General features: G+C 39.8%; 1 protein-coding gene across 2 annotated transcripts in view; it reads right to left on the bottom strand.

Moving 5' to 3' along the window:
• Window positions 1-435: 435 nt before the first annotated feature.
• Window positions 436-21,130, bottom strand: part of mAChR-B (muscarinic acetylcholine receptor) — a 37,346-nt gene continuing 16,651 nt past the window's right edge. Inside the window, exons 2-5 of one of the 2 annotated variants that reach the window (XM_089265007.1) lie at window positions 5,127-5,473; window positions 4,150-4,571; window positions 2,343-3,254; window positions 436-1,601 (exon numbers count right to left, since the gene is read on the bottom strand). In XM_089265007.1, coding sequence (XP_089121133.1) covers window positions 814-1,601; window positions 2,343-3,254; window positions 4,150-4,571; window positions 5,127-5,245 — 2,241 coding nt within the window. In that variant the 5' untranslated portion in view covers window positions 5,246-5,473 and the 3' untranslated portion in view covers window positions 436-813. Of the gene's footprint in view, window positions 3,255-4,149; window positions 4,572-5,126; window positions 5,474-21,130 lie in introns of both variants that reach the window. The other variant, XM_018098096.3, reaches the window with a different exon arrangement.

Here is a 21,130-nt window from a genome sequence, read left to right as displayed (position 1 = left end):
ATTATCATTATCATTATCATTATCATTAAAAGTAGCATTATTGTTTTGATGATTATTTATGACTATTATACCTTTTATTAGTATTAGCATTTGTATTAACATTATCATTATCATTATCATTAGCATAAGTATTATCATTGTGATTTTCATTATCATTGCCATTAGTTCTATCATTTCATTATGTATGTAATATCATTGACATGATGATTATCATTATGATTATATTTATAATTGTTATTCTCATTATTTTTCTATTACAACTACAGTTACACATTATTATCATTATCATTAGTATTACTATTACTATTACTATTATTTTTATAAATTTGTGTGTAGCCGCATATAATATTTAGCATATATGCAATATATGTATAGTCATATAGATATACTACATAAGCTAATCACCTTAAGGCTCATAGCTTATCCCTTTATAATTAATTATTAATTTATTTATTGTCTAAAACATTTGCCTCAACTCCACTACACGTCCATTCTAATAGCAACTAGTGGCTAAACAAATAGTTCCATTCACTAACTAACACACACCTTTGGCTGCTTAAAATACAAACACCGCAACGAATTTTGAATTCGATTGGCGTCCGGGCGGGATCCAGGACTTTGGCGGAGCATTTACAAACAATCTGGAATAGAATTCAAACGTGGACACAGCATGCCGCGGGGCTCTCGGGAATGCTGTGCCGGCGATAAAGCAAATGCAATGCCAAAATCGGATCCAGCTGCTATCATCATCATCATCTCCTGCTCCTCCTTCTCCTTCAATTCAAACTAAACTCAATACTGATCTGGCGGCGCTTAGGTCATGTGCAGATCTCCCTTGAGGATGCGCATGAACGTCTTCTTGAACTGCTGATTGGCCAGTGCATAGCAAAAGGGATTCATTGGACTGTTGGCATAGCAGAGGAAGTACGAGAACATGTACAGATGCTCGTTGGTGCACGGCGGATTCCGGCAGAAGCCCTCGACCAGGGCCAGCACATGATACGGCGTCCAGCAGGCCACAAAGCAGCCCAAGATGAAGGAGATGGTGCGGAACGCTTTGCGTGCACGATTCTCGGACTTGGACTTCTGTCGGCTGCCGCCGATGCCCATGACCAGGGGCAGAGCCTTCTTGCTCTTGAAGTGCTTGCCAATGGAGTGCATGAAGTGACGTTTGCTGGAGCTGCGCCGCGACACGCCGCCCTCATCCGCATCCTTGGCATCCTTCAGTATGCCACCGGCTGCACCCGCCGAACTGCTGGTGGTGCCCGATGTGGAGGGCATCTTATTGGTGTTCGTCTCGGATGCCTCGCGCTCATCAATCCGCTCCAGCTGAACGACAGCGGGCGCTGGCATTGGAGCAGCAACGGGCGGCTTGGGAGCAACTCCCGCTGCTCCCGCCGCATTGCCCACAGCTGGAGTGGGTTTGAGTGGTGGCGGCATCGGCGAATAGAGCACGGCATCCTTGCTGCTCGTCTCCATGGGACTGGAGGCGCGTCGATGCGGGCACTCCGCCTGGACACGATCGTTGCCGCCGGGCACGTCCAGCAGGCAGATGGCCTCGATGCAGCTCTCGCGTCGCACCTTGGCGAAGTCCTCGATGCCTGTGTATGAGACGAGAAGACGTTTTTCAATGGCTACCTGTTCCTCGGACTGGGATTGGCTGTCCGTTGCCTGCTGCTGCGGCTGTGGCTGTGGCTGTTGGCTGGAAACGGTGGGGGAGCTTTGGAGCTGTTTGCGTGCGGGTGGCGGTGGTGGAATGGCACTGCGCTTTGCCGAGGAAACGGACGTGGGTCGTGCGGAGCGCGAAGCACTGTGGGAGCAGCTGACACTGTCGTTCGTGGCCAGCATGGCTGAGCTCTCGTCCATGTAGCGTAGCTCGGAGTTGTTGGTCAGCAGGTCGTAGGTGTTGGCCAGTTCGCTGTTGCCGGAGCTGTTGCCGAACGGACGATCCGAGTAGTCGGACAGGGGCGTGGGGCACTGGAAGGCCTCCGGCGGCGGCAGGATGGCCTGCACCAGGCACTGTTGCACCTGGTCGCACGGCACCTCGATGGGCGCCAGGTCCACGGGTGAGAGCGGGTCTTGGTCATTGGCTGGATTGGAGGTTTGATGGATGTCAATGAAGCGTTCATGCTCGGCTATCTGGGACAGAGTGGAGCAGGAGGTGCGCTTGGGTCGCTCAAGCAGCGTATGCGCCTGATACTGCCCCATGCCCACCTCCTCCTTGCTCTGGGCACGCTGCAGGCTCGTTTGCTGTGCCAGGTGCTGATGGTGTGGCGAGCGGGCGCCCATGGAATGCATGGCCTCAATCGACTTGGAGCTGGTGGTGCTCAGTTGCAAGTTACCTTTGCTGCGTGTCGCCAGGAGCGCCGCCTGCGCCCCGAACACCAGGCCAATGGAGGAGCGCTTGCGCATATTGTTGAGCTTCTGTTGATTGATCAGCTGCTGCGTCTGATTGACCGAGGACTCCTCATCCGAATCGAAGGCCGGACTGCTTGAGCGTTCGCTCTTCTCTGCCTCGGCCGCAGCACGCTTCGATTCCTCCAGTTTGGCCTCGGATGCGCGTCGCTGTTCCGGCGTCAGTTGCTCAAGGGACACGGACTCGGCGACCTGCGCCAGCGGATTGGCCTGGCCGGAGCCACTGAGACGCTTCACTGTCGTCGTGCAGGTGCCGCCATCCAGATCAGACAGCTGCACCTTTGTCTTCAGTATCTTCTCCTCGATCACACCGATGCCGGCCGCATGACCCGCCATGCCGGACATGGCGCCAGCGCTGAGCGCCACCATCGACTGCATCTTGCGCTGCTTGGCCTCGCTGCGCTTCTGCATGTCGTAGGCGGTCTTGTAGATGCCCGCATACAGCACGAACAGCACAATCAACGTGGTCCAGTAGTAGCCAATGATCAGGGCCGTGTTGAAGACCGGATCTTTGAGAAACTGTACGGCACACTGGCCGGGCAACAGATCACGTTTGCCCGTAAAGTGCTCCCAGCCAAAGATCGAGATGAAGAACAGCAGCGTGGGTATGATCCAGGTGATGGATACCATATAAATGACCCGAGTGCGAGTACGCCAGCTGCGATACTTGGCCGCAATCTTCACCGAACAGAAGCGATCGATGGTGATCAGCAAGACGGTGTACTGGGAGACCAGGCAGACGGTGTAGTCCACAGACAGCCACAAGTCGCAGAGTAAAGGTCCCAGATCCCAATAGCCCTTCAACACATAGATGGTATAGAAGGGCATCGAAACGGTGCCTACGCATGGAAGAGAGAGAGAGAGAGAGAGAGAGAGAGAGAGAGGTAAATGTTAAAATATATTACTTTTAAGAGTCACTAAAGCTTAATCTATTACTCTGCCATCAAGTCTGTCATAAAGTCAAGTCAATTAAGGCATAACATCAGTCATCATCAATCAATATACGAATGAAAGTTCAGTCAAGCAATAGATAATTTATAGAGATTAGACAGTAAATTGGTTAAGTTAAGTTATCTTATTAAATCAATCAATCAACACTTCAGCTTAATCAATCAGTAATCAATCTATGAGTGAGCATTCAATCAATGAATCGATCATTTAGTTAGTTGGTCAATCAGTTAAGCATCCACATGCAATGAATTATGAATGACCCCATTCCCTCAGTCAATCATTATGTCAATCAAGCAATCAGTAGTCGCGTAAGTTATATTATCAATCAATCAATCACTCAGTCAATTAGTAGTCAATCGGCGTATCAACGACTTAGGTTAACCGGTGATCCACAAAGTTGATCAACCACTCAATCAATCGCTAGTCGCTGAAGTTATTTAGTAAATTAGTCAATCACTCAATCATAGTTACTAAATCATTGCGATATTCCTTAAGTCTATCAATAACTATGTCAACCAGTGAATCAAAGCTGATCAATCATTCATCACTTAGGCATTTCATCAATGAATTAATTATAGATTTATAGCAGTTAATCAATCAGCAGTTCATTGCTATAATCACTGTATACGAATCTATTAATTAGGCAGTCACGCAAAGGTTTAAATAATCGATTAATCAGTCAATTATAGATCAGAGATTAGTCAGTGAAATACCCAATCTGTCAGTCCATCTAATAACCTGTATAACTTAGATAGACAGTAGTTAGCTCTGCTCTCCACCCACCTATCAACATATCCGTTGCGGCCAACGAGGCTATAAAGTAGTTGCTGGGCTGTCGTATATTCCGATCGACAATGAAGGCCAGCAGCACGAGAATATTGCCGCCCACCGTCAGAATGATGCAGAGGAACAGGCACAGCGCAATGGCGATTGTCTGCCACGTTTCGAATGGCGGCAACACCAGTGCCGGTCCGCTATCCTCCATGGGCGTGGCGCTCGTCTCCGTCGAGCTGTTCCGGCCAAAATTCGTCAGGTTGGCACCGAAATTGCGATACCATTGAAACTGCTCGTTGGGTGACCAGGTGTTAAAATCAGTTATTTCGCCATAGATCTTGGCCGCCTCCAACAAGCGTTTGCATTCCGTGTGCTCAACGACCCGATTATAGAGACCACGGCAGAGATTCTCACGCTCCTTTCGTACGCGCCTAAGGGAAGAGAATTTGTGTAAATAGTTATATAGACATATAGGATGATGTATGTATTAAAACTGAAATCTTTTATTCTTAAATATATATATAGGAATTTTGTATTTTTATTATATCTAAATATTAGACTAACGATCCCTTCATGTGGAATTCTTTTGAAAATCTAAGATTTATTAAATTGAAATATAATGCAAACTCAATCAATCTATATCTCATCAATGATATAATTTGCTATGAGTTAATTTTTTGATACAGGATCGATAGATGAGAGACCGAACCCTATAAAGCATGTAGAACTTTGATTGAGGTCTCTTTAAGCTTAGCGTCTATAAAAACATGAGCGCTTACCTATAATATGAAGCACGCATTAAGTTTGTTTCAAGTACTGAATTGCCAAAATTGTTCTATAAAATTCTCATCAACAATCACTAAGCAAATCTCGTTTGCTTTGAGAGCTAGAGTTACCAAAAATTTGAAATGCTCTTGTGCAAACTCTGATAGTAATTGTAGTCAAGCCAAAACACGTAAAATCCTTTTATTTTCCACTCCACTTACCACTCGGTTATCCAGTTGGATTTAATGCTGTATATGGATTCGGTTCGATTCGCAGCATCCAGGGCAGCAAGATCATCGTCGGTGCTATTAAAGCCGCTTGATTTGGCCAGCGAGCGCATTTTGATTGGTTTCTAAAGCTGCTGTTGATTTTCTTTTCGATTTTCCAATTTTCCCTTACGTTTGCTCTTGTTGTTGTTGTTGTTGTTGTGAGTCAGCCTTGTTCTTATGTTAATATCCCAAACGATTTTCCTTTGTGGCTTCCAACTGTCCAACTACTCGAGATTGGGCATCGTTGTGTCTGACGTCTGTGTGCTTGGCCCAGTCTCCTGTCCGTTGGTGCGCAGCATCTGAAATAAAAGCAAGAAAACTACTGAGTGAAAAATGCAACAATAACAACAACAGCAATAGCAACAATAATAATAATAATAATAATAATAACGAAATCATTCGAAGGAGCTGCTAGGCATTTGCAACAGTTGCCGTCTCGACCTCGGTTTCCGCCAAAGTCTAAACTAATTTCGTAGCCCCTAACACGGCAGGCAGTTGCTTCTGGCCAAATAGCGAGAAGTCAGTGAGCAATGAATCCAATTTCGAAGGCAACATTTGCATCCTGTTGCTGTCCTTGGCGCTCATTATGTTGTGGCACGATTTATGCCCTCTCTCTGCTACTTGACTCTGAAGTGGCCAACACTAGACGCAGTTTCCCCTCGCTTCTGCTCTGTTTTACCTTGTTTTCTGCTTCTTCCGCATTGCCCCTTCCCTTGCCTCCTAACGCTATTTATTATTTAAAACCAAGTATTCGCAGAGAAAAACTTTGTCCGGCCGTTGCCGCCGCTGCAGACTGTTGCATTTGTCGCTGTCGTTGCCAAGGACTACAAATTGCAACATCAAATTGAGTTAGTCGAGTTTTCAAATATAATTTTCAACAAATCGATAAATTTGTCTTCGCAAATTCTTCAGCAAACAAATTGAGTTACGCATGCACAAACATGCAGGCGAATCTACATGCGTATGCACATGTGCCTTTGTTTGAGTCTTTGAGTTTGGTTTGTTTGCCATTGCTTTGACTTATTATGGTCTATTAATTGACTGGAAATTCAATTACTTAAGACAATTTGCAACATTTCGAGTGGCTCATCGCTTGTTGAGCAAATTGCTTCGTGCACTTTGTGGCATGTTTATTTGATCCGTTTGGCCGCATGTCAAATAGGTGTCTGGCCAATTGGTCTTTCAATCATTGAGCATTTGTAGCTTTCTTTTGCTGCACCTCAATCAAGCTGAAAACCCAATTTCTATGCTAATTGACTGCTTTGACTCCGTCTGGTTTGTCAGCTGCATCAAAATTCCGGCTACAACATTGAAATGGGTCAAAGCTCTTGCCTTCAGAGCATCACAAACGCCTTCGTGTCCGACTTAAGATTCGGACATTTACAATTTGTATACCGAAAATGCTTTGAAATATATTTAAAAAAAAAATTCTTTTGTGTAAGTGTGCGCTGAAGGTAAAAGACGTAAGCTCCTTAAAATATGCTTTGACCATGATGGGCACGTATTTAACCTTTAGAAAAGAGACATGCTGAATAGCTTACTAAAGTCTATTACATTTTTCTATTCATTTGTTTATAGATGATGATAATTTTCTTTGAAGTCCAAACTTAAATCAAAATTGATATAAACATCTTAATAAATTGATTTTCTAAACTCTTTGCTTTTTCAATTTATCGATAAGCATCGATTTTTGTATCGAAATCAAGTTCTTATATTTCGATTAGACGATGCCTAATACATATGCTTGAGAACATATTAACATGAACAAATATTTTAAAATTTTATGAAAAACGAATATTTTCTTTTCTGTTCAGTCATTTATTAACTATAAATTATTTCCATAAATTTTATAAATAATGAGTATCCATTAATTTCTGTAATATACCTCACTTTAATCCATTTTGACTAAATATTAAAGACTGGTAACTTTAGATAAGAATTTGCTTTGGTAAAGGTTTATGTATACTCATAATTTATTTTTTTAGAAATATACCTATGTTTATAATAATTTACATGAGTTCTATAGCCAGAACGAATTGAGTTCCATCTGCGAATTGCCTATCAGGATCACGTACCAACGATGCTTCGGATTCCACAAGTTTGTTATATACGTATGCCAGCCTATATACAGCCACAAATAATTGTAAACTGAGGAATTGACTTGCTTTGCCTTCTTCAATATTATTCAAATGAGTTCTATAGTCAGAACGAATTGAGTTCCATTTGCGGATCGATCTTTGGTAGCGCCTCGATGGCTGTGGCGATCACATGGTATTATTTACGTGCCTTCGATGCTTATACCAACGATGCTTCGTATTCCACAAGCTTTTGTTTATGTTGTATTGGTCTATGCTTCTGTTTTGCTTTGGTTACAAATCAAAGATCTAGGACTGTGCGATGCTGATTTTGGCACTCCAAGCGATGGCTATGCACGTGTGATTACGTTCCTTCTGCTATCCACGACCTTGGGATTCACAAGTTGTTATGTTCTGTTTTCTAATTTTGATTTGAAGTGTCTTTTTTTTTCTGATTTAGCATTGTGTTTACTTCTGGTATACATTTAATTTTAATTGGGTATATGCTTCATTATATAAAGAATTAATATACTATTATTATTTTAAAAATATAGGCGCCAGTTGAGCTGGCGTGAATGAGTAAAGGATTGAGTAAATGTATTTGAATGATTCGCTTCAGATACTCATTGTTCACTTTCTACCTTAGACTTGCTCTCTCTCTCTTGCCTTTGCTCATATTTCTAATGCTATTATATCTCATGTTAAGTATAAAATAGGCGCACAAAGACATTTCCCTAACAAGAAAGCGAAGCGGGCAGAACTCTTAACGTTGGCGTTGTCAAGGTAATACGTGTAATCCCTGCCATTCAATAGTCACAAGTGCAGCACAGCTGCCCAGCTACTTGTGCAGGGAAAACACCTTGACGACCCACCACCTGGCCTTGTGGTTTTGCGCGCTGGCCCAGCAAATTAACCGCAAGCGGATATTCACGCAGCTCAAAAGGCATTGCAATAGTAGGCGCTTTAAAGCCTTAAGAGAAATCTATTTATCCATAAAACGGGCTGAAATATTGCGCGGTGCAAGCAAGCAGGAGCTCGACTAATAAGGCGAGCGATTCGAGTGAGTCAATTAAATAAGATTATATAATATTTCAGATAGAGTGTGAGAAGAAGCAAAACATATTTAATAGATATAGCAACAAAATGTTGAAGCACATGTATTAAAAGTATACAAGTTCCAAGATATTTGAGTAGCGCAATTCGTTAGATACCCTAGCTAGCAAGTTCTCTTATCAGTCGTGAGTCAATCAGATTTACGGATATGTCAATCAGAGTTTTTCAGCCAAAGAGCCAATAAGAATATTTGTCAACAAATCGAGCATTTAATCAGTCAGCTATTCAATCCCACAATCACTCACAATCAGTCAAATCAATCAATCAGAGTCAATAGTTAAGCGGTATATCTTCAATCACTGAGCTTTTCATTCAGTCTGAGGTAATCAGTCCTTCAATCGATCAAACTGACAGGTTTATCTATCAATCATTTAATCAGTTAGACAATTTGGCAGCCAAAACGTTAATTAATTGAGTCAGTCAGTAAGATATTCAATAAGTCATCGAGTCATAGTCAGTCAGATTTAGTCAATCAAATATTCTTTCAATCAGCTAGAGAGTCTGTCAATTTGTCTATCTCTCAGTCAGTCAGTCGCACTTATCCAATCAATGATTGAAAATATTAAAGTTACTCAGTCGCTTTACTCAGGCAGAGTCAATCAATCAGCCTTTCAATCATTCAGATAGACAGTCAATCAGTTAGTTAATCAGATGTAGTCAATCATCAGCCAATCACTGCTTCCGCCTGAACTAAGTATTAAACATTTCCACATCATCATTCACAATCAGTCAGTCAATCAGTCAGTCAGTCAGTCAGTCAATCAGTCATTCAAGACAAACACCCTCAGAGGCCAATCTGACCAAGCACCCAAGCGACCCCATTCAGCAATCGTTTGCTGGGCATGAAAATGAATTTCGTTGTGGGGCGTGTTGACACAGCTCAAAATGACAAATCCCGTGCGCAATTGAAGCCATCCTTTAGATAAGATACTTTTTCATAATGGCGCGCTTTATGTATCCAACTGCCTTTTGCTTCTCTTCATTTTGTTGTTGTTGTTGTTGTTGCTCTTTTGCCTCGTCGCTGTTTGCTAATAATAAACTTATTAAATGTGTAAGCCAGCCGTTGTGTTGCTGTGCTCAAAGTGTCTCTTGGCTGTTGCCTCCGCTTTTATTTGGTAAATAATGAAAAATAATTTAATCAAGCAAACAAAAGGCAGCGTCAGTGGCAGCGGTAGTGGGCTGCAGCGATAACAAAAGGGTTAGCCAGGTGAACAACACCTGGCTCTACCCCCAAACCAAAAAAAAAAGAAAAAAAGAGAAAAACACAAACCAAAAAGAAATTGGGAAATTGCGTCAAAGCCAACTGCGGCTGCTTGTCAAATGTAAATTGATGGCCGGCCGCGGATAAGCGTTCAATTATTGGACCAGCTGCATGAGGGCTTAGAGCGCTGCTCACCAAATGCAGAAGTATATATGGGCTTTTGTCAAATTGCGCGGCTAATGAAAGGTAAATTTGATTTGGTAGAGCTGGCGAGTGAGATTAGCTTTGAAAAGCTGCTCACAGAATATAGTGGAGTATATGGGGCTTTATGTACTGTAGATAGCAGGAATATTAGCTGTTGAAATTCTTAAGGTAAGCTCGGGGGTAAAAGAAGTTAATTATGTAGATTTAGACCAGCTGCAGGTGGTTTGAAGGGGAGATTAGGTTTCCTGGGCAAACCTATAACCATACACTACAATAAAATCTACAAATATATAGTATAATTAATCTACATATATTCGATTTCTTATATTATTTTTTATAATTTTTACTATAGAAGACATTTGTCTTGGGATTTATTTCATGCTTACTTGCTTGTAAGTGCCTTGGTTTCAATAGAATCAAAGATAACTTTTACATTTGTTAATTAACATTATGTTACATAACATTTTGCAAGAGATCAGCTCAAGTTTAAAATAGTTGAAGCTTACAGTATATAGGCTTTATACCTTCCGATTAAAGCGAATAGTACGTAGAAATTATTCAACTGATGTGTGCTATAAAGACCTTATATAGAAAGCATTCACCACATAGAAATCCCTCAACCTAAAATCTAGCTGCTTACAGAGTATTATGCAGTCAGTTTTCGTGCATTTCCTGCATCTCTAATCCTTGGCGCCCGCTTAATTTTCATGGAAATGCAGTTTGAAGAGGCCTCAAACCAACAACAACAACAACACCAAATCGCCTGCGGTTTTCAATCATGCGCTAATAACGTAGCTAACAGGCTTTGACATTGCCTGACCAAAGCCGTGCGCCAGGTAGCCGAACAAAAGCATTTTGGCCGCATTCTTTTAGGCCAAACTGGCCGTGGCTATGTGCGAAATGTTTTGTGGCAGGCGGTGCGGGCGCAAAAACCGTCAACAGCAGCGACCATTCTTTTTGCCTCAAAGCCAACTATGCCACAGATTATGAATTTGACAGCGACAGCAGCAGCAGCAGCAGCAGCAGGAGCAAGAGCAGGAGCAGCATGAGATGGGGTTAGAGAGAGGCTCGGCTAGAGGCAGACAGCGGCGCATAATAAACTTTTGCAAGTGCGCTTGGCAAGTTTTAATTACGAAACGCGTCACTCGGCTTCTTCGTGTTTAATTCATAAGGCTGGCATTAGATTGTTCTCCAAGGAAGTGCGGTGGCAGCGACAACGACAGCGGCAGAGGCAGAGGCCGCGACAGAGGCTGTGCCGGCGCAGCGTTTGCATTTTAATCAAAGCGCAATTTTAAATAAATATTTGAGTCAAGCTTAAAGTAATGGATAATTCGATATATGTATGTATGTACGTATGTATGTATAAATATACATATGTATGTATGTACATGTCGAGTCAGTAATATTTTCACAATTCTCTATTTCACCATCTGATGAAATCGGCGTCACATTTGTACCTGATGTATGTATATAATCTCTTTCTGGTTTTTTAAATTTCAATATCGTCTTTTCGGGGGGCGTGGCTGCTGCTAACTTGGCCTTGGCACGTTTGCTGCATGCCAAAAGAACTTGGTTTTGCGGCAGAGACACTCGAACTCGGCCGAAACCACAAAACTGTCGTTGCCGTTGTCGCTGTGGCAGCGCGTGTAACTGTTGCGCTCATTTAGCATTGTTGCTACACACACACACATACACATCTACACACATGTGCACCAGCGCGCTTCCGCATGCAAATTTAACGAGCGCCAATGGGCGAAATTGCGCCCACAGGCCACGTGGCGTTGGCTTTTGTGGCAAACATCAGCATGCAAACAAACACACACAGGTACACACACACACACATACACATATACGACTGTTAGTTTCATATCCGGCATAAAAGATAGCGGCATAAATGCAAAATGCCGTCAGGACAACAACTTGCGATGCAATGTGCAAATTGTGCGGCCATAAAAACGAGATTCACATTTTTTAAGCATTTTCTCTTTTGATATACTTTAAATATATTGTCTTAAGTTGACAAGTCATTTGTGTAGAGTATATGAGATGTATGAGTGCCTCATATATGCATAAGCGTAAATGTGAATTATGGTGAGTAATAATATAGATAGAGCATGCAATAAAACAAAATTCATATATTTCATATTTTATAGCAGCAGGGGTCTAAATGTTAAGCTATTTATTTGATTAAAGTATGGCAAAACAAAAAAAAAATAAAAAAAAATTTTTAAAAATAAAAATACGGCAAATAAAGCAAAACAGAAAATATTTTATAAATATAGTTTCAAGCCATTTGAGCCATCAGATACCCTAGATAACACCTAATGTGCGCAATGTGAAAATCTAGATTTATTGGAGCAACAGTTAATCAAATAATAAGCCGAATATTGATAGATGATTGAAATGGACAGTGATAAAAGAGTAAGGAACCAAATTTGTTTAACTAGCTGAGGCGAGCATGTGGTTTACAAGGCGAAGGTGTCCCGTAAAGGCGATATCAAGATGAAACTTAAGGACGCTGGAGTATAAGGGATATGGTTTATTTATCAGGAATTGTCTGCTTCTTCTGACTGATTTTTATCTAAAAGAGCTCTCGAGTTTTACTAATAATTTTATGAATGCTTCATGCTTCATGCTCAATTATAAAGTATTAAATAATCTATAATTCTCTATAAAATTATATTATATATGTAGTCGAAATGTTCTCTTTTGTTGAGAAGTTTTATAGTATAGTCGAGTCTCGAGAATTTTTCTACAATATATCGAAAATCGCGATAAATCGAAAAATATTCTATCCCCTTAAACAAAATTCGTCATCATTAATTCTCAATAAATTGAATTTCTGTGTAAATCGAATCATCGGCTCTCGACTGTATTTTACAATTTATAAATAAAACTGTACATCAATATGCCTCCAAAGAGTTATGTCTGCTAGAGTCTGTTCAAAAATAGCAAATTGCTTCTCTCGATCCGATCTTTGCTGTCATAATAGAGGGTTAAATTACATTATGGGTTGCAATGACGAAATACTAAGGAATATTAAAGTTTTATATGTCGATAAATAGTTAGATTAAAGAGCAAAGAGTTCAGTTAAAAGATATGATACAAAATTTATTTTTATAGCAAGCAGAAAGTCTCCAACTTAATTCAAACCAGTTCAGAATCTAAGAGCTCACTTATTTGCCTCAGATAACTAAACAAAATCAACAAATAAGTTAGAGTCATCCATATATATATGTATATAATTTGTTATATCCACAATTATATTTCGTTTTGCTTCATGTTTGTGTTATTTGCATGCCAGCTCTTGATTGCACATATTGAAAGGAGATGGCACACATGCTTGGCACTTGTCGAGGCGGCTGGTAACTTGATTTGCCCAGCCCCAAACTCATTTGCCGGCTGCGTCATATGTTTTTATGATTATGGCAATGATTATACCATCGTCGCCTACTGTTTTTGTGCAGCAACTGCAAAATGCGTTGGCGACACTTGCTGCAAATTGGCAAGAGTCAAGCCAGCTCATTGCCGCCCTCGGTGGGGCTCCCCCTTTGCCATCCGCTTGGCGCTCATTTGGCGCGATTCGAGCTGAAAATTGCTCGACACAGTTGTTGCAGAGCTCAGGTTCTTGACGCTGACGCTGTCCTTGCCGCACGACAAAACGAAACGTAGCGAAACGCAAAGTAAACAAACGGCTGCCACGAGCCTCGCACAAGCCAGGCAACAAAAGAAACGCCATGCCCATCAAATGACAGAGCAAATGCCACCATCCTGTGCCCCGAGCCCCCCGCCCCCCACGCCCCACGCACCCTAATGACACTGATGCGTTTTTGATGATGCCACCGGCTCGAATGGCCTGCTTCGTGCCTGTCTTCCTATCTACCTAACTAACTAACTAACCAAATGCTACTAGCCATAGCCTTCTGCTCGCTTCGCAGCAATTGAATATTGCCTGGTACAACACTGCGTATGTGCAATGTGCAATGGCGACTGGTTTACATTTCGACTTTGGCAGCTTTCTTTCCTCTTTTCCGCTTTTTGGCTTTGCAATTAACGTGTCCGAAATTAATAATGGCATTAATCATGTAGAGCAGCACGGTCCTTGCGTAAGTTTCTGCCGCAGCTGCGTCCGCTGCCTCTGTTAACAACATTAATTATGCTGCTGCTGCTGCTGCTGCTGTTGCTGCGGCTGCTGTTGATACTCTGCATCCGTTGCAAAATTTATGAGCCGCCGCATATTGTTGTTTCTTTATAGTCGGTTGATATACTTTTCTTATAGATGTACAACTGGGTATAAAGATTGTATTTCATCTGTTGCAGCTGTTATACGTCCAACAATAGCTGTTATACGCTTAACTATCAGCAGTACTTGCTGTTATATATAAAACTATATAAACAGTACTAGATGTTATACGTCTTATAAGCCGTTCAAGGTGTTATACTTCAAGTTGTTATACATCAAGGTGTTAGAGGTACTAATTGGTATACATTTGTCAGCCGTACTAACTGTTATACGCCTATCAGCAATAATATGGGTTACACGTTTAATTGTCATCAGTACTTGCTGTTATACGTATAGCTGTTATACATATAGCTGTTATACGTTTAGCTTGTATAGGTCTAGCTGTTATAAGTCTAGCTGGTATATGTCTAGCTGTTATACGTCTAGCTAGTATACGTCTACCTGTTATATGTCTAGCTGTTATACGTCTAGCTAGTATACGTCTACCTGTTACATGTCTACCTGTTATACGCCAAACCCTTATCTATCTGACTATGATATGTTAAAGCTATAGAAATCTGACTTATATACGAATACAGTTATTCATCTAACTTTTATACGTTTGACTATTATACATCTACATCATATGTTATATGTACAAATAACTGTTATGTTAATAATTTTAAAATGCCTCAATACTTATTGAGCACCATATCTTATATGTTGCTTATATGTTGCAATCATGAGTATATTTAGTACATATAGTTTTATACAAATTCTGTTATGTTTTGAGAGCTGTTGCTAGAGAATATGAATTGGGAATATATAATAGTACATAGTTCTTCCATATTGCTATACAATCAATTGTTTTGTGCATTATGGAAGTCTTCGGAAGTAGAGAATTTCGTAGGATTTTTACGTATTTATTAAAAATAGAAACTTAAATAAGTGATATGAGGAGAGGCTCATTTATTAAGAGGTGCATGAATTGCATGAGTATTGGTATATGAGCGATCAAGAAGACAAGCTCGTAGAGTAAAATCCAATACTGAATATCGTATACTGAATATCGTATATAACTAATATATGTTAGGCTGTTCTTTTCACATAACTTTCTTATGAACAGCCGCAACATCTTACAGGGCATCTACTAGTCTGACACTCTCTATAGATTTCACACTATTATCCGACCTGAGCAGCATCCTGTGTGTGGAAAGAGAATTCTGCTGCTATATTTTACGACACGTCATATTTTATGCGTGTGCAAGCAGAATTTTTGAGTACACAAATTAAAAGACAGTTCACATGGAAATGTTACACCCACCACTCAACAGACAGAGGCTGGGTAAGAGAGAGAGAGAGGGAGAATGTGAGTGAGGGAGAGAGAGAGGCACACACACATATATATATACTGGCCGCAAAGCGTTGCGTGTTCACATAATTAATGGGGATTTCGGACTGCGGCACATTAATCGATAAGCACTCAATTAGCAGGCCTTAAAGGCTTAGACGGCGCGCAGTGCGTTTGTCTCTGGTGGCGCTAAGCTGTGGCAATAATAGCGTGTCGCAATCGGCATTCAGTTGCGGCCAAATGATTTCAGTGAGACTCCATTTCGCTGACATCGATCGATCAATGGGGCCAGCTGCAATAATAATTCGACAACTTTCATGCTGCGCTGTAATGGCGAGCCCCGCCTGCTGTGGGGCGAGCGTAATTTATGCGGCTATAGGCAGGTGGGGAATTGAATATATGACAACTTTATAGAGTCGACTTTATTATAATCGCATAAACTATTTGGCGTGCTGGGAGGCAAGGTTTCCTTTTTTTTTTTGGAGGAGAAGGAGGAAGAGGAAGGCTAGAGGCTGAAGGCCATAGTCTGTTGTTGCACGCACCAGTGCCTCATGTATCTTTCATGCGGCCCAGAACGATGTCGTTAATGTGCTTGCCGCACAGCGGCCAAGTTTATGCAACAGATTTATGGTGGAGCAGCTACGTGCCACACCAGCAACCGGAGCCAGGGGCAGTGTGGCAACCACAGCAGCAGGACATCTGCTCTGGCGTTCTCAGTTCTGTTGTTACTCGCGCAAATTGGCTTCGCATTGCTAAATAATGCTTGTCAAATGAATGAAACTTGCAACAACTCGATGACAGTTGGGCCAAGTTGCATGAACGCTGATTTCATTAGCTCGGAGATACTGAGCCCAGCAGCGCTGCCCCATCCCGTCGCATACCCGCTCCTGGACTTCAGCTGGGCCGAGCCAGCGAAAAACTTTGCCCTTTATAATTAAATGCAACTTGCTGAGTGGCAACTGCGGCGCATCTCAGCCTCGACCTGAACCGCGACTCATAACTCATGCAGCCGTGAATCTGCTATTGTGGCAGCTGTGGCAGTTGCAGCACTTGCAGCTGCCCCTACAGCTGCAACTAAATGCTACCGCATAACTTGCCCTAAACAAATAACTGCTACGGCTACACAATTTACATAATTAACGAGCAGAAAATCGCTGGTTGAGTGGGCTTGTCGGAATGATATTTTGTTTATGGATGGGACTTGAGAGGCGGATATACTATTTACAGTTGTGCTTGGCCAGAAGAGATGCGGTAGAGAGATGCTAGATATTCTGGTTATAGATTTTTAGCTCAATTGGAACTTATAACGTTTGTGGAATTTCTATTTCTATATAGATGTAATTGTTGGAAGATTGTTGATAGATATTCTGCTTATTATAAATAAGGATGTATCATAGCAGTATATACTTAGATACTTAGTTCATATAATTGCATGAAAATACAAATGGTTCTGTATTAATCGAAACAATCCAAATATAAACGTGATAATCTTTTATACTATTGCAAGACTCTTAAGCTTATACTATACTCCTCCTCCTATTATACACCTATTCAATATTTTCTCTTCTTCTTTTACTCTAAAATCATTACAGCTTCATATTGCCGCATACATACGTCGTGTATATAAGACAGATACAGATTAGCATCTTATACTCTTAAGGTCAACTATATCATTATGCTTGTATGCTCTGTTACTATTTAACTCTTCTATCTTATTAGTTTCATACTATTATATACTTTATAGGCGACGTACATGTACTTTAGATTCCAGATCTTACTATTCTATTTGCTATAAATATATATATTTAAGCTTCTATAATTTTAAGCTCGTATAATAATGTTCTTATCATGTTGCTTACCTTATAGTTCTATTGCTTCCTAGTCAATTCCACGTTTACCTTCGTTTTCTTATATTCATATACTCCAACCTTACGCTTCTGCTCCTTATACTTCAATATTCATATACACCTAAACTATAGTCTAGTATTATGCTCATATGCTAATTGACTTTCTTTCGCGTTTTACTCACACTCTTATGCTCTATTACCCACAAGCTACTTCATGTTGGGTCAGAGACTACAGGGTATTTCATATAAAAGAACAGCGCTGTGAGCTTCAGCTTTATTTATTTAACTTTACTTACTTACTTACTACTCAACTTAACTCCCCACCTGTTACAGACATCATTATATATCCCTACATATACATACATATGTCTCACAAAGAATATTTTCATGCAATTTCTACCCAGACAATTGTTAAATATTTTTACATATTTATTATCTAAAAACTGTTCAAGCTGATTGCAGATAAACATTTCTTTTTTTTTTTTTTAAATCCGCTAATTGCCTTTTTAGGTTTACTACCAAAATAATATTGACTGTCCAATTAATTAGTGCATAATTGAAATTAATTATATGCTAAGAGTGTTCAGACATGTTTAAAAATCACAAATTTAATTGATAATTGGATAGAGCGCAATAAAGTTTGTTATTCGTAATTAGATATCATTTGACGCCAATAGAAACATTTGCAGTTCAAATATGTTTGACCTAAATATTTCGCTTTCATTGAGTATATCAAATGAGGATTTTATTTTAATGAGAGTGAGAGAGAGACATACAGAGAGAGATAGAGATAGAGAGAGATATATAGGGAGACAGAGAGAGAGAAGGTTAAGGGTTGAAAGAGCTATTTATGACAGCAAGTGTCAAGGACAACTTCAATTGACATCCAGATAAACTAAGTATATTATTTATAAATTTGTGTATTCTAAAAGAATTTATTTTACAAAATATCTAAAATCTAAATGCAGCTAAAATTCAGAGTATAAATCATACAAAAACTCAAATCAAACAAACGACATCGAATTCAAAATGGGCTTCCTAAATGTGTCTACAATATGAATTAAGGCCAATTCTACGTAATGTGGATAAGTGGATAATCGCAGCTGACCAAAGGCTATTAGCAGCTATTGGCTGCAGCAGCAGCATTAAGTGGTTCGGGTGGGGCTCATAAATAACATCCATTATAATATTATGCCTCCAAGTACTTCTGCTGTTGAGTAGTTTTTCATGTTTTGCAGCTATTTTTCGTTATTATTCGAGCGGTGCCTTTTGTTTGGCTTTTCAATTTTAACTTTAAAGGATTTCGTTCAGTAACATGCAAGGGAATTTTTTTTTTTTTTTTTGTATTTATATTCGTTATTTTTCTCATTCTCTCGCTGTGGGAAATGGATTTTCATTTGCGCCGCTGCATTTTGATTTGCACTGTTGGAATTCATTTTTCTGTGTTTTCTTCATGGCATTTGTTTTCTGTTTTTACCATAATGGAGAATGGGGGCGCGCGTAGCGCTGCATAAATTGTTTGGAAAATTGCGCTTTATTAAAATATGTGACAGTCAGCAACAGCAGCAACAGCAACTGCTGCAGCAACAACAGATACAGCAGCAGCAACAGCTGCCAACAGTGCGATATCAAAGCGTGTATGTACATATGTGTGCTAAACAATTATAAAACAAACAACATATGCAAATATTTCATTAATTTTTTAATTGAATTTCCATAATATTAAATGCAAATTCCAGAATTGAAAAAAAATAGATAAATATTATAAAATTTATATTAATATGTTTAGCGGTTTACTAAAGAAATTTCATATTAAAGTAGCGAAATAATTTGGTAAAAAAATAAGCATAATAAATTAAATAGGCATTTTTTACTCAGACGCAACAAATTGCCTAATATAAAATGCAAGAGGAAAAAATATATATATTGATAAAAATCAACATATTTTTGTGGAACAGGTCATCAATAAATCACATGGGTTAATCTGATTAAATTTTAATTACGACCGCGAAGCTAGAGAACGAATGTATATAATGATATAAATATAAATAAATATTTAAATCATTATCATATTTTTATTATTAATAAATATATTTATATACATTTTTATTTTAATTAATTATTATTATTATAATTATTATTATTTTATTTTATTTTTTTTTTTTATTTTATTTATTAATTTTTTTATTTTTATTTATTTTATTTTTTTTTTTTGTAAATTTAACGATCATTTTTATCGGAAAATTTAAATACTCTCAGATAAATCAATTTTGATGGAAACCAACCTTGGCTAGGCTGCTCCCTTAACACAATTTAAAATATAATTAAATTTTTGGTGATTGCAATAAATATCTCAGATTCCTAAAACTCTCATTATTTTTCCGCTTTGCCATTTTAGGCAAACAGCTAATCTGTAAATCTAAGCTAAAATCCAAAGCTTTGCTGATTGATAAGAAATTCTTATGAATTTGAACCCAAGCCTAATAGATCACTTTGTTTTGTCACGTAGAATAGCACGTGTATATACATACATATATACATATTGTAAAAAAAAATATGTGTGTATATATACAAGTATATCTATATCTGGCTACATGCTTTTTTCTGCGCCTTGCGCATAAAACGTTTTGTAATTTATATATTTTTTTTTGCCGTCGTTGTTGCCGCTGCTGTCAACGCATTATGTAATTATTTATGAAATTATGAGAAATGGTAGCCCAGCAAAACGAAAAAAATAATGTGTATATATATATGTATATATACATGTATATATACATATATAACATCGCCGAGTCCTTCCACTTTTTTTGAGAACGTGTTGTGGCACTTTTTATGACAGTCGCTGCGTTGTCCTTTTCAACATTAGCGAGCGCAGAAAAAAAAAAACGCTTCAGTACCCAGCAGACAGAGAGACAGACATGCTGCGTGGAGCACACGGACGACCACACGAGCAACCAATGATAATACACGCACACACACACACACACACACACACACATACGTATATATAATTATGTAGCTCAAGGAGCAGCAGCTAGACCAGCACGTGAGCCCCCAGTGCATCGTTAAAGATTTATTTTGAAATTCCAATGGGCAGCCAGGCAACCAACACGCCATGAGTTGTTGCGCGTAATTGTGCACTTTAAAAGGGGGTTTATAGCTGGGGCTACGACTGGCGCTGGTGTTGGCGGTGTTGCGGTGCTGTTGCGGCAGTTTTGCTTACTTTTATGGTAATAATTTCAGTCAGCGGAAACGGAAATGTAAAAACGTGTTGCCAGGAAATCATAATTCAGCTTAGACAAACGAGAGATAGTCGGCGCCAGGGCGAGAGATGGCGGCTGAGTTAAGGCATATAAGTGCCACATGCAACATGCTGCCAGCAGCTGTTGCTGTTGTTGTTGTTGTCGTTGTTGTTATTATTGTGATTGTTGCTGCTGCTGCTGCTGCTGCTGCTGAAGGACTACATCGCATTAATGTGGTTTTACAACATGTCGGGCATAAAAATGAGAAATTGCTGCCACACATGCTTCACTGTGTACTGTGTGATGTGATGCGTGTGTGTGTGTGTGTGTTGTATGTGCGAACTAACTGCATTGACAGCAAAATCACAAGCCGCCTCACCCAGTTGGTCAGAAACAATATAGTCGAAATTAGCGCAAAATGAATTATAAATGTAGCCTCAATAAAAAAAAAAGACAACAATATAGACACAAATAAACAAACTTAGCGCTTTTCAGTGTCATTGATGAACCTGTTGATGCCCTGTAGTGTGGACTGAATGTAAATGAACGAAATTTGATGTTGAATTGATGCAGGCTGAAAGGTTATCTGGTCTGATTTATAATTTAGAGAGCTTTTAGCTTGGTTTTGTAAATTAATTACTACAAACAAACATATTTTGTTCTCTGTCTTCCTCTCTTCTACTTTTATATTACGCATATAT

Source organism: Drosophila navojoa, chromosome 2, assembly GCF_054131105.1.
Source record: "Drosophila navojoa isolate 15081-1374.11 chromosome 2, UAZ_NAV_1.0, whole genome shotgun sequence".
Taxonomy (NCBI): domain Eukaryota; kingdom Metazoa; phylum Arthropoda; class Insecta; order Diptera; family Drosophilidae; genus Drosophila; species Drosophila navojoa.
The sequence above is the reverse complement of the archived record's forward strand: the minus strand, read 5'-3'. Positions and strand labels throughout refer to the sequence as shown.